The sequence below is a fragment of the Lemur catta genome, chromosome 1 (assembly GCF_020740605.2).
Source record: "Lemur catta isolate mLemCat1 chromosome 1, mLemCat1.pri, whole genome shotgun sequence".
NCBI lineage: Eukaryota > Metazoa > Chordata > Mammalia > Primates > Lemuridae > Lemur > Lemur catta.
Genome location: NC_059128.1, coordinates 274,765,233 through 274,780,690, shown reverse-complemented (window position 1 = coordinate 274,780,690; position 15,458 = coordinate 274,765,233). Strand labels below are relative to the sequence as shown.

The following is a 15,458-nucleotide window of genomic DNA, read 5'->3' as shown; positions in this document are numbered from 1 at the left end:
AATTTACTTCTGTATATCTGTATCTCAACATACCCTATTTTTTTCTTAATAGTGATAGCTGAAAATATGTGGGACCCTTTTTCTACAACACAGACTTCAAGAATGGTTGGAATTACACTAAAATTAATAAATGGATATCCTTCAGTAGTGAATGCAGAAAATAAAAATACACAGGTAATGTAATTATTATCTTTGGGAGGCTTTTTTTCCCTTTTTCTATTGAAAATCAAAAGTTGAAGAATGAGTGGTTATTCTAAACCAACTAGAAATCTGATTCTCCCACTCTGGTCATCCAGGCCTTTAATAAGCCTGAAGTGTACAAAATTTGAGCTACTAGTTTTCATTTAAAAAAATCTACATGGAAAGAAGATACTATCAGTCAGCTTCTCATTTGTACTATTTCTCACCACCACTCCCCTACTCCCAATTCAACTAATCAAATGTCCCTTTCAGAACTGTATTTTTGGGGAAGGAGAAAAATGTAAAACTACTAGAATGGTTAATTTAGATGCCAAAACATTTAAACAGCATATAAAAGGACTAAGTATTATTTTATAACTTGTTTCCAAACTTAAAGCTGATGCTTTCCCTCAGAGAACATTTTATATTAGCTATGTAAACATGGAGAAGGTGGGTGCTCTGTATTATTGTTGAATTTTCTCTGACTTCGTTTTGAGAAGAACCAGATTATGCATCTGATCTTTATACAGTAGTCTAAGAGATTGAAAGATTTCTAAATGACTTTATTGCTTGGTAATTGTTGAGGAATGAACTAATAGACTGGTAATTATTAATGACATAAGGGCCTTCAATGAGGAAAATAAAAAATTTTAGAAAATGGTTCACTCAAAATTTACTACTCAATTATATGATTTGGAATATGGCTTATTTTTATTATCACAGTTCTTATTAAAATACGTGATCTACTTTTAACTCTTCAGGTATACCTAAAAGCACTTCTATTGAGAATGAGAAGAACTTTAGATGATGATGTATTTATGCCTTTATATCCCAAAAAGTAAGTAACTCTGAAGAATATTAAAAACAATATTCTCCATTATCTTTCAGAGAAGGCTTCTACAATTCTGGAAAACTGAAGGTACCTTGAAATGTGGACTTTACCTATGTAGTGTAAGCCAGTGTTCCAAAGAGATAGCACAGTGGGAACGTTGTTCCCCTAAGCAGAATAATGCGGTTAATACTCTGTCCTCCCTCAGTATTTCAGAATAAATTTCCATTGCTTTTTATCTTTCAGAATATAATTCTTTGAAAAACCTACCTGTTTTACTTATAGAAAAACCTTTTTTTTGTAGGAATCATATGGCAGCTACTTATAAAATATTTGATCATTGTGTTTTTCTCTTTTTTTAAACAGTGTCTTAGAAAATAAAAATTCTGGGCCTTACTTGTTTTTTCAACGACAGTTTTGGTCTTCGGTTAAGGTATGTGTCCATAGGGTATCTAAAAGACTTCAGATTTTGTTTGACTTTATATTATATTTTGAAAAGTATTTCAGTTTTTTATTAACTCCATAGGCTTAGCTTTATTTATATATACAAAAATCTCCATTTTGCTAACTAATTTTTTTCCAAAAGTTTATTCAAGTTTGATATTTCAACAAGAGACAATGAATCCTGGGTTTCAAAGTAAGGTCCAAGCTTCTTAACAAAATGCCTAACTAAGCCACAATTTATGCAATAAATAGAGTTCAGCAGTCCCTCCATATCCACAGGGGATATACTCCAAGACCCCCAGTGGATGCCTGAAACTGCAGATAGTACTGAACCCTGTATATACTGTGTTTTTTCTTATATATATGTACCTATGATAAAGTTTAATTTATAAATTAGGTACAGTAAGAGATTAACAATAAGTAATAATAAAATAGAATAATTATTAACAATGTACTGTGATAAAAGTTATATGAATGTGTTCTCTTTGTGTCTCTGTCTTTCTGAAAATATCTTAATGTACTGTACTGGGTAACTTAAACTGCCGATAAGTGAGGGACTGCTGTCCCAGGTACTCTTCTAAGTTTTGGGGATATAGCACTGAATAAGATAGAAGGGGAGCCTTCATGGAGTTTACAGTCCAGCACAGTTGGCACACAGTGAATAAGTAATCACAGGTATGATGAGTTGTGAAAGGGGAAATTCAAGTTAGTGTGGAAGCATATGACAAAGGGCACAGAGACCTTGACTATCCAGTCCCAGAAGATCGCCTTTTACCTGAGGAAGTGCAGTTTAGATTATTAGACCAGAGGAATAATTAGGAGTTGGCCCTGAAGTGAAAGACAGCAGGCTACATTGGAGGAACTGAATAAAGTATAGGGTGGCTAGCGTTAGGGAGGGGGTTAGGTGTCCAGATGCTATAGGATCTAGTAGGTTCTGTGAAAGTCTTTGTTCTTTATCTTAGAAGTTGTAGGAAGACACAGAAAGATTGTTTATTCAGTTTTTTTAAGGTATAGTTTATATACAGTAAATTTCTCTCTTTTTAGTGTATAGTTCTGTGAATTCTGATGAGTGAATACAACCATGTCATCACCACCAAAATCAAGATATGTAACACTATTGTTCCCCAAAATTCCCCATGCCCCTTTTTAGTCAAGCCCACCCCTAATCCCTGGCCATCTCCCAATCTGTTAATGTTCTGTGGTTTTCTTTGCAAGAAATGTCTTATGAATGGAATTATATAGTAGGGAGTCTTTTTGAGTCTGGCTTCTTTCTTTTGACATAATGTATTTCAGATTTGTCGATGTTGTGTGGTGGTTGTACCAAAGTTGGGTTTTTTAGTTTTGTATCCATTCCCATATAAGGACATTTGGATTGTATTCAAGTTGGTGTAATTATGAATAAAGTTACTATTACAGTGTTCTGAGTAATAAAGTTTCATTTCACTTGGGTGAAACAACTAGGCAAAGTCATTTTCTGAAGTGACTGTATGGTTTTACATTCTTACCAGTATTCTATTAGTGTCCTAGTAATTCCTCACTCTCAGCACACTTGCTGTTGTCAGCGTGGTTTTTTTGTTTTGTTTTGTTTTGTTTTTGGTCATTCTACTAGGTGTATAGTGGTATCCCATTGTGATTTTAATTTGCATTTCCCTAATGTATTGAGCACGTTTTCATCTGCTTATTTGCTATCTGTGTATGTTTTTTGGTGAAGTGTCTTCTCAAATCTTGCGCTCATGTTTTAAGTTGGGCAGTTTTTTTCTTCCTGAGTTTTGAGTTCTATATTCTGGAAAGAAGTCCTTTATCAGACAAATAATTTATATAGATTTTACAGTCTGTGGCTTGTTTTTTCATTTTAACAGTCTTCCATGTACAGAAGTTCTTAATTTTGATGAAGTCCAATTTATCATTTTTTCCTGTTACGGATTATGCCATATCTAACAAATCTTTGCTTAACATAAGGCCACAAAGTTTTTCTCCTATTCTTTCCTCTAGAAGTTTCTTAGTTTTAAGTTTTACATTTAGGTCTGTGATTTATTTCTAGTTAATTTTTATTATGGGGTATGAGGCTTCAATTTAGGTTCATTTGTTCCAGCACTGTTTTTGAAAAGGCTATTCTTTCTCTATTGAATTGCTTTGTGCTTTTGTTAAAAATCAGTTTACCATATATATGTGTGGGTCATGGAAGGGTTTAGCAGGGAAGTGACATAAACAGATCACCATCTTTAAGATTACTCTGTCTGCATGTGGAGATAATGGATTGAAGTAGTAGTAATGAAAATGGGAACTAGTATTTATGGTATATTTACTAGGTGCTAAGCACTGTGCCACACCTTTTATATAGGTTGTCTTGTTATGTCCTCAGAACAGCTCTGTGAGATACACACTATTTTTTAACTCTACTTCTGGGATAGTGAGGCACAGAACAAACCTGCCCAGGGTCATTCTGTTGTTTGTGGTAGACATGGGAATCTAACTCAGGCCAGTCTGACTCTTGAGCAGCTCTTTGCAACTGGGAATCATACCTAATACCCTAAAGCTTCCATTGTGTATAATAAATTCTCTTTCCTTTTCATCTAGAATGGTACTAGCTATGTATTATCCTTGGGAAAATTTAGTAAAGAGTCACTCAGATCATTTTCTGTAGGTTTATTTATTTCTTTTGCTGAACTCTGTTTGAGAAAGGCTACTCCAGAGCTCTTGCTCATAATCACTGAAGTGACTACAGGGTTCAGAAAGAGATGATGGCAGCTTAGATTAGGGGGTAGCAACCAGAACTGAGAGAAATGGACAGATTTGATGGCGGTAGAATCAAACAACTTGAGGGAGAGGTCCAGAAATACATCTAGGCTTTTGGCCTGAGCAGTTGGATAGACAGTGTTAGGAAATAACTGGGAAATTCTTATGATAGGATGGATTGGGCCTTCCATTTTATGATAATGGCTTTCATTTTATATGTATTGAGCTTGAGTAGCTTGAGATGTCCAAGTGATAGAGCGTGGTCCAGGTTCATGAGATCTGGTAGTCATGCAGTGTGGTAGTCAGAAAGAGAATCTCCCATCTTTTGGGGGGAGGGTCATAGGACTAGCTTAGGCATAATTTTGAATGGAGGAGACACTATCTGAATTAGCATTGCCCAGTAGTACTATCTACAATGATGGAAATGTTCTGTATCTGTGCTGACTAGTATTATGGCTACTAGCCACATATGTCTATTTAAATTTTAACTAATGTAAAATTTAAAATTCAAATCTTCAGTAATTCTAGAAAATATTTGGACCTTTGAAAGTACTTATCAGTATTTTGGCAAGACATTATCTACTGTATTTCATATGGTATTTTGCTATGTAACTAATTTACTTTATACCTAAATTTAATTGCTTAACATTGCCTCTCAGTGATCTTTTTCCCCCTTCTTTCTAGCTATTAGGGAATTTTCTTCAGTGGTATGGCATTTTCTCAAATAAAACTCTTCAGGAATTATCAATAGATGGCTTATTAAATAGATACATTCTCATGGCTTTTCAGAATTCAGAATATGGAGATGACAGCATCAAAAAAGCCCAAAATGTGAGTTAAATGACACACAGTGTAGTTTTTAAAGTACATAAGATAAGATGAATTAAGTTTTCTTTATTTGAAGAAAATTTGGGAATTTTATGTAACCCCCTTTGATAATTGGACTTGCGTAAGGTTGACAATCAGTTTACTTAGGTAGTTCCAAACCACCACAGCATTTTTCACATAAAAATGTGTACTGTAATGTCTGTCCATCTATGTCTATCATTATTTTTGTAGATATTAGTAAAAGTTTTAATTTTTTTTAGGTATTAGTAAAGTTTTAATTTTTTGTAGGTATTAGTAAAAGTTTTAATTCTGGAATAATAAAAACCTTATTATCTATCTTAACCTCAATCTGGGCCAACTCGGCTCCCACTACTGCTAGCATGGATGCCTATTTGTGGAATTATTGTGGGGGTGTCACAATTTCATATTTGCAACTGCACATATTTTTATATCAAAAGCTGCTGATAAAGGAGAACTCAGTTCATTTAGGGCATCCTGGAAGACTGGAAAATGAAGCAATTGGTTATTCATTTTATGTTATTATTTAAATACCAGACAAATTATTTATCTTTTGCTTTGAATACCTGACCCATCAGTTGGAGTAAAAATTCAGGTATAGTTAATGTAGGAAGTCAGGTTTAAAAAATATCCCTTCAGAGTAATTTACAGCTGAATAGCAAGTCTTCTAGTTAAATATGTCATGCCCATTATCTAGGCTTAGCTTTTAGATACTTTTCTTTGTATAATGTAATTTTTTTCATTTATTTTTATATGTATATATATTTATGCGGTAAAAGTGATGTATTTTGCTACACTGATACAATGTATTATGTTGAAGGTCAGGGTAGATGCTTTCATTTATTCTGTTTTAACTATTTTATTTTGCATCTTTTTTCTCCATAGGTAATCAATTGTTTTCCCAAACAGTGGTTCATGAATTTGAAAGGGGAGAGAACTATTTCTCAGTTAGAAAACTTTTGTCGATACCTTGTACATTTAGCAGATACAATTTATAGAAATAGTATTGGGTGCTCTGATGTGGAAAAAAGAAATGCAAGGTAATTTTTTGTAATTACTTGATGAAATGGTAATCTAGAGTTTCTTCAGTTGTCATCAGATTTTTGTATTAAGATGTTTCAAGTTAGAGACATGTTTATATTTTAAATTGTACGTTCACTCAGTATTATAATCCTACCAAAATGCACATAATCTTTCATTTATCTTTTTTCAATATGCTATTTATCGAGGGTTACAAGGAATGAATGAACCATTATCTTTCTGTGGACATTAATATTGTGGATGTTCATGTAATTTTGGGATAAATCTCTAGGGTAAAAAGTAAATCATAATAACTAGTACAGTTTGAAAAAATCCTTTTTAAAGCTTTGATTTCATGTATCTTCCTAAAATCAAAAAGTTTCGGTTTTTGTTTAGATCACATCATTAGTCATACCTCTATAACAAAACATTTTTCTGTTCTCTCATTCCCCCTTCTTGAAAAGAACCTTATTTTCTTGTAAGAAAATTTGCTATCTTCCACAAAAAAATTAAAAGCAAAGTAGATGGTAAAGATTTTAATGGTAAAATTCTTCGACAGGTGATTTTGGCTTATGTTTTAATTTTGTTCTTAGTGTATATCATTTTGGTTGTTATTTCTTGGCACTAATATTTTTTCTCAGTGTGTTTTATACTTGATAAATTTTATCACATTTTAAAACTTTAGTTTACATATATTTAACAGTATTTTTGTTTGGGGAGTTAAATATCAACAAACAATTTACTTTTCTACAGAAAAGAACTTTAGCAGCTATTTAATTACTCACTCTGGTATGCACATAAAGTAGATTTCATGTGGGTTGCAAAATTTTGCAAATTATAATCCTTCCCTAAAAGGTTCTTACTATAATTTTTTAGAGAGGAGACAATTAATAATGTCACATTGTGTGTTGTTTCTCATGAGCGGTGGTTAAAACAGTCATTCTTATCTTAAAAGTGTGGTCCCTGAAGAACAGCAGCAGCATGGCCTGGCAGCTTGTTAGAAGTGCAGATTATCAGGCCCTACTCCAGGCCTGCCACGTTAGAATTCTGGAGTGGGGCTGTGGGTGATCTGTGTTTCCCCAGCCCTCTCGGTAATTCTGATGTGTGCTGAAATTTGAGTTCATTTCATAAGAAGGCAGAATGACGTCTGGCTGGGATGATGAGGAATACCAGATTATGCTATATTTTGTGAATTTTGGAGGAGTAGAATTTAAGCTGGATTTTGATGGATTGGTGATGAAGACACACAAATATAATTTGTGTTCTAGGTATACTCCGTAAGAGCTGGTTTGGGAAGGATTGGGAGACAGGGCTTTGAAGCAGTTTGCAAATTACTTTCTTTTCTTTCTAGATATTAATGAAAATGATTGATCTGAATGAATTTTGTTTTGTTTTGTTTTTAAAAATGAGTCCCCTGTCTCAGGGCTAGTTGTTTAAACATATGTTTTGTTTCACATGGATACATACTAACTTTTTTTTACATGCTGTAGCTTGCATCTCTATTTGTTTCCTTTTTTAAAAAATGTATTCTCAGAAAATTTGATTGCAAAGTCTCTAAAATGATTATAATGTCAATAACAAATTTTCCCTTAAATGTACTGGTTAATGAGATGCTGCTACATTTTTTTCTCTTTTAGGGAAAACATAAAACAGATAGTTAAACTCCTTGCAAGTGTTCGAGCTTTGGATCATGCTATGTCTGTTGCAAGTGACCACAATGTGAAAGAATTTAAGTCCTTGATTGAAGGAAAATAGATCTGAGACCGAAAAGCCTATTTGCTCTAGTACCATTCCCAATGTATAAATTTTGTATATATGTAAAGTTTCTTAAACTGTAAAATACTGATTCTTGTTTTAATACAAAAAACATTATATTCAATACTGTGTCCTTAAATGAAATTTCTTCAGAATGAAAGGAATTCAGATTATTTCTAAGAGTCAATGAATGTTTTCTTTACTGCCTGTCATACTTTGTTTACAGAAGTATTTTGTATGGTCATTCAAATTAACCCTCTCAGTTAATTGTCCTCTGTAAACGATGTGTGCAGTGTAAATTATGTAATTATGCATATATATATATTTATATCACCATGGACTTACTTTCACACTGGAAATTTGTGGTGTTTTTCTACAGAGGAAGCCTTTTAACAGCAGAAAATTATCCAGTAGCAAATTGTCTTAGGGAAATTACTACACTGTTGCAACAAAAGGGCTGGCAAGTGACTAAATGTTCATCACCTTTTGGTTAGCGTTGCTATCACTGTAGCTGTGCTGCCTTAAAATTGAGAACTGAGTTGTGGACTTAGTCATTGAGTGAATGTTGAACATTCTTCCTTGAATCAGCATTAGAGTTAAATGGGTTTAATGTGAACGCTAAATGATATATGCAACATAGTTTCAAATGGAACATAGCAGTTTAAGTTTTGAAAATAATAAACCCACAACCTAATTGCATGGTTTTGGGCTGACTGTCCTGTCTCATTCATGATTTTATTCCCTGCCCAGCTTACAGATACATGCATTTGAATTTTAGTAGTCTGTCATTATATTTAAAATCCCACATATGTGAGTTATATATGCAATAAAGAATACGCCTTGCTGATTCACACCCAGGCAATTTAATATCCATGGTCTTCTATAATGTTTATACCACATTGTAAATATTCAGAGAACTTGTTTTAAAGTTTATGCTTTCTGATTCTGTGATTTTCAAAAGAGGAACTTTTTGGAAATTAAGGACTATTTGATAATTATATATGTAATTAAGCTTTAGCCAAGCATTAAATTAATTTTTAAATATATCTTTTGTTGTATTTTCCTGGTGACTAATTTTACAGCATTTCAAATGACTCTCACAAAGTGAGATTATTAGCAGGTCCATGTGTACGTTTTCTTGGTCAAGACAAATAATATTTAGAATAGTGTCATGCACTCTGCTCCGTCAATTTTATCTCATCCCTACATGTTCATTCTGGATGAATTTTTTGTTACAGCTTAGTAGCCTACTAAGTAGAAATAAAGTCAGAATATGTATTCTTATCATCAGTGGAATAAAATATGTAAACATGCATATACATCATATGCAGGTCCTTTTGGCTTATGTGTTTCCAAACTCATTAGACTGATGACTCTTCCTATATCTTCTTTTAAGAACTTTTACAATAAACTTGGACTTTTTATCTTATGAAATTGAGCAGGCTATTAGGGTTTCGGGAATGGGTTTGAACACTGCATTAGAAATTTGATGTAAGGTGAATTTAACATAGAACTGTGCATAAAACAAGTGGTTTTCATATCTCACCAAGAAAGTATTATTCCTGAAATAGCTAAAGAATACCATTTCTTATGAAGGGAATTGTCAAAAGGTAAATTCAGAGGGTTACATTTTGATAAAACTGAAGTTGTGCTTTTTATTCTTTTCTCTTGGAGTAATTATCTGAATTAACTCCAAAATAGGTGAGGAAGGTTTTCGAAAAGGAAAGTTATTTTATTGTAACAGTATAAAATACTCATAAGGAGTGATTAGTACTATTACAGCCAATGATGTCAGTGCCTCACCATATCCTTGTTCATGCCACTGTTGTCCTATTGCAAGCACCTGCTCCTCTGCCTGAGGGCTTTTCTCTTGGCCTGTTCCACAGGCTAGAGTATCATTGAGATACTGTCCCTGGGGCAGACCTCAGCCAAAGAAGGAAAGGACTTGGAGGACAAATACCATAGCGTGTCAATCCAGGTCCCTTGGGGAACAGACGCTGAGATGGCATTAGATATACAAGTAATTTATTGGGGAAAATGCCTATAGGAGAAAATGGAGAGGGGGCTGGGAGAGCCGTCAGACTGTGATGTAGGTGGGTCTGACCTGTGTGAAGGAGAGAGGGAAGGAATGAAGGTTTTCGACATTGATGCAATTCTAAAAAAGTTTCAGCAAGGCTGAGAGGCAGCTCTCAACCCAGAGTCTCCAGGGGTGGGTCAGCCTTCGTGTTGCTGCCCCTCGGCCGTTGGTGGGAAGCAGCTTTTGGGGAGCACGGCCTGGTATAACCAGGGTCTCCTTATTATTGATTGATAGTAAGAGATCTAAGAGGCCCAATTTCATGGCCACCAAACCCAACTTACTAATGTCTCAGGTAGGAAAACAGGTCCATATCCCCTCCCAGAGGTCTTCAGTTGATTTGAGCGATAGTTGCCTGCTGTGGTAACCTGTCAGTACCCAGAATTGACCAAGTTTTCACAAGTCTCACAGCAAGAACCTTCCTTAGAATATATTAAAATGTACAATTCCCTAATTTTGTTTTTTTAAGTCAGATATATTAAGGTATGATTTATAAACAGTTAAGTTTACCTTTGTGTGTAAAGTTAAGTGAGTTTTGACAACTGCATAATTTTGGTTTAAATGCTAATTTCCCTTGAAATCATGAAACCCTTATTAAAATGGCCAAATGTTATAGAGCTGCAATATACACTATGAAAATATATGTTGCTATGTTGTAGTGGTTCTTCAAGGGAAGAACTCTTCTCGTCTCTAACACGGTAATATCCATAGTAAAGGGAGTCTTGCCATTTGCTAGCTATGACAAAGAATATTTGGTCTGTTTCAGGTAAGTGAAAATGAGGGCAAACACTAGAATGACATGTAGTGAGAACAATGAAATATGTCTGAATGTTTGGGAGGTCTTATACTTCAATAAGGCAGTCATTGTCCAAAACCTTTTGACACTGCCCTCTAGAACTGAAACTGGATGCTAGGTTCACAGCTGCTGAGAGCTGCTTCAGACCACTCAGCAAAGGCAGACAGGCTAAATATTCTTACATGGGATTGGTATCGATGTGCAATGTAGACCAGCCCCTAGGCTGTTTCTGGACTCCCGGAACCCAGTAGTTTGTATTGGCTTTTCCTCAGCCCTGTCAGTCCTAACTCTAGCAGAGACTTACAGGATAGAATCATCTCGTACAATGAAAATGCCTAGCACTCTAATTCTTAGGCTCTTCTTTAAAAGTATCTTTAGGAAAATGTACATCATTTCCCATGTTTAATGATTCAAAATACATAGTAAATGAAAAAAGTAGTTTGCAAAACATTTTGACCTTGAAGGCTTACCTGCTTTGGGATTCTGAGCCAGCCTGAAGAGTGAACATCCTACTGCTCTAATCTCAGTAAGGCTGAGCCCTGTTTCTGGCTCTGATACTTTGATTTCCATGAGAATCCTTGTGTTTCATTAAAATGAAAATTCTCCAGTTTTGTCTTTCACAAGTTCCCTGTTTGCCTTAGTGGCAATTTTCTATCTTTGGTGAGTAATGTTTCAGTTTGTGAATTTTTGTTTGATTTTCTTCTCAAAATGATTTTGCTCTCAAGTGCTTACTAGATTTCGTATTTACAGGATTTCCATTTCTCTAATTTAAAATCTTATCCTTCACTGGTTATAATGAACTTACTTAAAGCGAAAAGCTAACATTATTTGTTACCTGCTGTCTTGCCTTTCAAGACTACAGTTTTCTCTTTAGCAAGGAGCCACCCTTTTCTATATACTAACAGATCTCTACAGGTCCTGATCCTGATATAAACGTTAGCTGTAGCCTGTGTAACCAGAAAAGAGGCTGGTAAAGGTTACTAGATCAAACTGTTAATATTTCCCAGATTTGCCACAATTTCTAGCATCTTTAACAAGAAAAGCCAGACTATACAGAAAAGTATGCCCTACTACTATTTGTATGGTAAGCACCTGTCAAAATTCATAGTCATGTACTATATGGTATAGGTTTTTTTGTCACAGAAAACCATTAATCATTTCTAAATAAAATCCTTGCTATAGTTTACATGGGACATACTATTAGGTGGGCCTTATATTGTCACTATGTGAGAATATTTTTTACCTACAGAAATGGCAATTGCATGTTTCAACATAACACAGAGTTGCCCACAGTATAAATAACTTGCTCACAAATTAATATCTAAAAATTAGGGTATTTGTCTTCAGTTCGTTCTATTGGATGTGATATCTGAAACACCTGTCTGGTGCTGTTTTACTGATCTCAGTCTGTCCGCTGATGGAAAGTCACATAAGCCTTGTATTAGTTTCTTGTGACTGCTGTAACAAATTACCACAAACTGGGTGGTTTAAAACAACAGACATTTATTCTCTTACAGTTCTGGAGGCAGAAGTTGGAAATTAAGGTGTCAGTAGGGCCATGCTCCTTCCAAAGGCCATAGGCCCAAATCCTTCAATCTCTTCCGGTTTCTGGTGGCTGCTGACATTCCTTGGCTAGTGGCCACATTGCTGCAATCTCTGTTTCTGTCTTCACATTCATTCTCATTTTCTTTTTATCTCTCCCTCTCTCCCTTCCTTTCTCCCTCTCCCTCTCTCATTTTCCACTGCCTCCCTATTATAAGGACACTTATATTGCATTTAGGGTCCACCTAGATAATCCAAAATAATCTCAAAATCCTCAACTCAATCACATCTGCAAAGACTTTTTCCCACCTAAATTAACATTCACAGGTTCCAGGAATTATGATGAGAGTATCTTTTTGGGGTGATATTTGTAGCCTCCACAGGCCCCTCATTACTCAGTTTCAAGGGTCAAGAGGGTGTTGGTCTGTCTCTGCAGGCCCTTAGGATCTCACTAGGAAGTTTGTGTATGCCACTTAACCTGTATTTTAGTCAGCCCATCCCAAAGACACTTCTTAAAAGTTTGGTGAAAATTTGTCCAGCTATTTTCAAGTGCTGTAAAAAACAAAAGTAGAAGTATAAATTGGAAAGAGGGACAAGAAAAAGAAGAAGTAACACTTTAAAAGCCACTAGTAATATCGCCTTTATGTTTTTCAAACCCTGGGCATGTGCTTATTTCATGATTGAAGTGATCTATTTCTAAAGGATTTAGAAAAGCTGTGGCCTTCTAATAACTCTAGGAATAAGAGCTGTGCTACCCTCAAGCTTAATTTGAGGAATCAGTAATTCCAATGCAGAACCCAGAAACTTGGATCTCAACCTCCTTAGTCCAAAATCAAAAGGAACCAGGAATAGGCAGAACTCTTGTTTCTAGAAGAGCCTATTACCTATGCTTCTCCTTTTGAGAAAGGCAGGGTTTCTAGTGTAGCCTCAGACACAGGCGTGGTGGAAAAAAATCTTGGGCTTTAGGGTAAGCAAGGTTGGTTTCAGGTCCCAACTCCATTTGAAACTGAGTGATTTCAGTTGAAATAAAAGGTACCTCCCAAGTAATGAGTTTGATAACATCAACATTTCTCCTGGAACCATTCCCTTCCCAGCCGCCCCAGCCCCCGCCCCCTGCATATCTGGATTATAGAGACATTATACCTGAACAGACAACTAAGAAAAATTCCATTCTCTTCCACTCCCATTTAGTTTTCTCTGTCAAATGTAATCCCCAATTGAAATGGACTCTTCTGGAAAAAAAAAAACGGGTAATCACGAATGAGAGATTATTTCAATATTAGTTTCATTTTGAGGCTGCTGTTGCTAGCCACTACAAAGAGCAAAACAGTTTTCTTTTTTAAAGAAAACAGTACTAAATGAAAGAGAAATCCCCTCCAGTTCTCAGAACCAAATCCAAGTGTCTTCATTTCTCTTGCCTTGGAAGTGGCTTCTTTTCTAATTAATTATAGCTATGTTAGTGTCCTGAAACCAGGGTGGGTCCAGCTTCTCTAAAATGGATGAAGAAATGTTAAATCAAGTCACATGAGAGGGCCTGCAGGAGGAAATGATTTTGTGCAACATACCAAATTTAAATTCTGCTTTTGCTGTTAAAATAAAAGCAAGAAGGGGAAGAGGTAAAGAAAAAGCAAAGGCAAGTGGAAACACTTTCTCAGAGTGCTGGGTTCTTCAGGTTTTCAATTCCTTTCTGCCCTGCTGGCTTTGACTCTATTCTCACATTTAGGTCTCTTAAATGGAATCAGGAAGAGAAGTCTATGGGACACACTGCTATTAGCCAGCAAAGCATGATTTGTTGAAAATGAAGATGAGATAAACGGGTTATATGCCTTCAGTTACTAAATTCCACGGCTGGCAAACGCTATCCGTCATTCGGTGACAACCACATTTGCCTCGGCCTCGGTACAGCCATGTTTTGTTCGAGCCCTGAGATCCTGGTTTGTGACTTCCCACTCTCCTACCGTACTCCTGACAGCTCCAGAACACACGCGAACAAAAGGGAGCGAACAAAACTGTTCCAAAGAAGGTATTAGCTTTTCTTCCTGCTGCCCACCCAGAAGCTCAACTAAGAACTCGGCGCTGTTTGCTGCGCGACACCATGGACAGCTCTTCAGGCGCCACCCGGTGGGCCCGGCTTGCCGACCGTCCCGAGCCCTCCCCTCGCCCGGCCAGCCGGTGGAGGCGGCAGGGGGTGGTCCCGACGCCCAGCCCGGCACGTATCAATACTCAGCCCCCACAGCTTCTCCCCAGAGTCCCTCCCCGGCGCTCACGCTCTCAAGAGCCCACGCGAGGGGGCCAGGGAGGCCGGATACTCCCTCTCCCGGCATCCCCGGCGGTGGGACCCGCGGCTGCAGCCGGCGGGGGACACGCCGCGGGAGGCGAATTTTGCCCAGGTGGAGGCGGGGGCAGCCGGCAGTAGCCTGACGCCGCGGGGCCGACCAGAGTGGGCGGAGCTTCCCTCATCATGCCCCGCCCACTCCCCCGCGAAGGGCGGGTCTTCCGCCCCCAGCCGCGGCGCAATGCGGAAGAGATGGGCTTTTTGGAGCGGAAGTGACGCTTCCGGTGGCTGTGGCGGCGGCGGCTGCAGGAGAAGGAGGAGGAGGAGCCGGAAGAAGAGGTGAGCAAGCCGGCGGGGGGCGGGGAGCGGCTGCGGCCAGACCCACCGGCAGCCGGGCGGGCGCTTCCTGAGGCAGTGTCCGCCGCCGCAGCCTCAGCGGGAGCGGTGAGGAGCGATCGCGGGCGGCCCGGGTGTGGGAGGCCGGGCGGGGTTGTGAGGAGACCACGGGCTGTGAGGGGCGCCGTGTTGGGCCGGCGGCTGTGGTGACAGCGGCTGTCAGCTTGCAGGCAAGAAGGAACCGAGTCCTTCTGGGTGTCGGGTCTTCTCTTCTGGTGCATAATGGAGGGGTTGGGCTACTCGGAGCCTTCGACCCCCTAGGAGGTTGACTACTCAGGACCCCCGAGGACCCTCAGTCGGTTCCGTTCCCGGAGTCGTGACCCTTCCTGGGTGGCCATTCATATTTATCGGATCCACCTGCCGTCCCCCCAGCCGGCGGTAACCTGTGCCGCTTCCCTTGCCCTTCGTTGTCGCCGCTGGGAGAGCCTGTCGTGGTTAATCCTTGCCCTCCTCCCGCCCCCTAAGGAGCTTTGAATCAGGCTTGTTAACCTTTCCTCCCACCTCCTTTCCTTTACCCCCAAAGGAACGGCTTAAAGTTTCCGAATAGGTTCCCTTTCATCGTAGT

The 15,458-nt window shown here is 37.9% G+C and overlaps 3 protein-coding genes across 4 annotated transcripts in view; 2 read left to right on the top strand and 1 right to left on the bottom strand.

Moving 5' to 3' along the window:
• Window positions 1-8,856, top strand: part of PAXBP1 (PAX3 and PAX7 binding protein 1) — a 32,962-nt gene extending 24,106 nt beyond the window's left edge. Inside the window, exons 13-18 of the mRNA XM_045540557.1 lie at window positions 53-174; window positions 942-1,018; window positions 1,376-1,442; window positions 4,874-5,020; window positions 5,921-6,075; window positions 7,693-8,856. Of these exons, the coding sequence (XP_045396513.1) occupies window positions 53-174; window positions 942-1,018; window positions 1,376-1,442; window positions 4,874-5,020; window positions 5,921-6,075; window positions 7,693-7,810 (686 nt within the window). The 3' untranslated portion in view covers window positions 7,811-8,856. The remainder of the gene's footprint in view (window positions 1-52; window positions 175-941; window positions 1,019-1,375; window positions 1,443-4,873; window positions 5,021-5,920; window positions 6,076-7,692) is intronic.
• A 3,307-nt stretch (window positions 8,857-12,163) lies between these two features.
• Window positions 12,164-15,114, bottom strand: LOC123620202. Its single transcript, XM_045525273.1, has 4 exons — window positions 14,887-15,114; window positions 14,490-14,800; window positions 13,366-13,454; window positions 12,164-12,774 (listed from the first exon to the last, which is right to left on the bottom strand). Exons 1-4 carry the CDS (start codon window positions 15,112-15,114, stop codon window positions 12,674-12,676), a joined length of 729 nt encoding a protein of 242 aa, XP_045381229.1. The 3' UTR covers window positions 12,164-12,673.
• SYNJ1 (synaptojanin 1) overlaps window positions 14,849-15,458 on the top strand; it is an 82,980-nt gene continuing 82,370 nt past the window's right edge. The window contains exon 1 of one of the 2 annotated variants that reach the window (XM_045540555.1): window positions 14,849-14,941. The gene's annotated coding sequence lies outside the window, so the exon portion shown is untranslated. The remainder of the gene's footprint in view (window positions 14,942-15,458) is intronic. The other variant, XM_045540556.1, reaches the window with a different exon arrangement.

What these genes read in the sequence shown, in the direction of transcription:
- LOC123620202 (XM_045525273.1), bottom strand. Translation starts at nt 15,114, where the DNA reads ATGCACCAGAAGAGAAGACCCGACACCCAGAAGGACTCGGTTCCTTCT. An exon ending in CAGGAAGCGCCCGCCCGGCT is followed by an intron (nt 14,801 to 14,886) that starts GCCGGTGGGTCT and finishes CTTCTCCTGCAG; the next exon opens with CCGCCGCCGCCACAGCCACC. An exon ending in TCGCGTGGGCTCTTGAGAGC is followed by an intron (nt 13,455 to 14,489) that starts GTGAGCGCCGGG and finishes TTTTTTTTCCAG; the next exon opens with AAGAGTCCATTTCAATTGGG.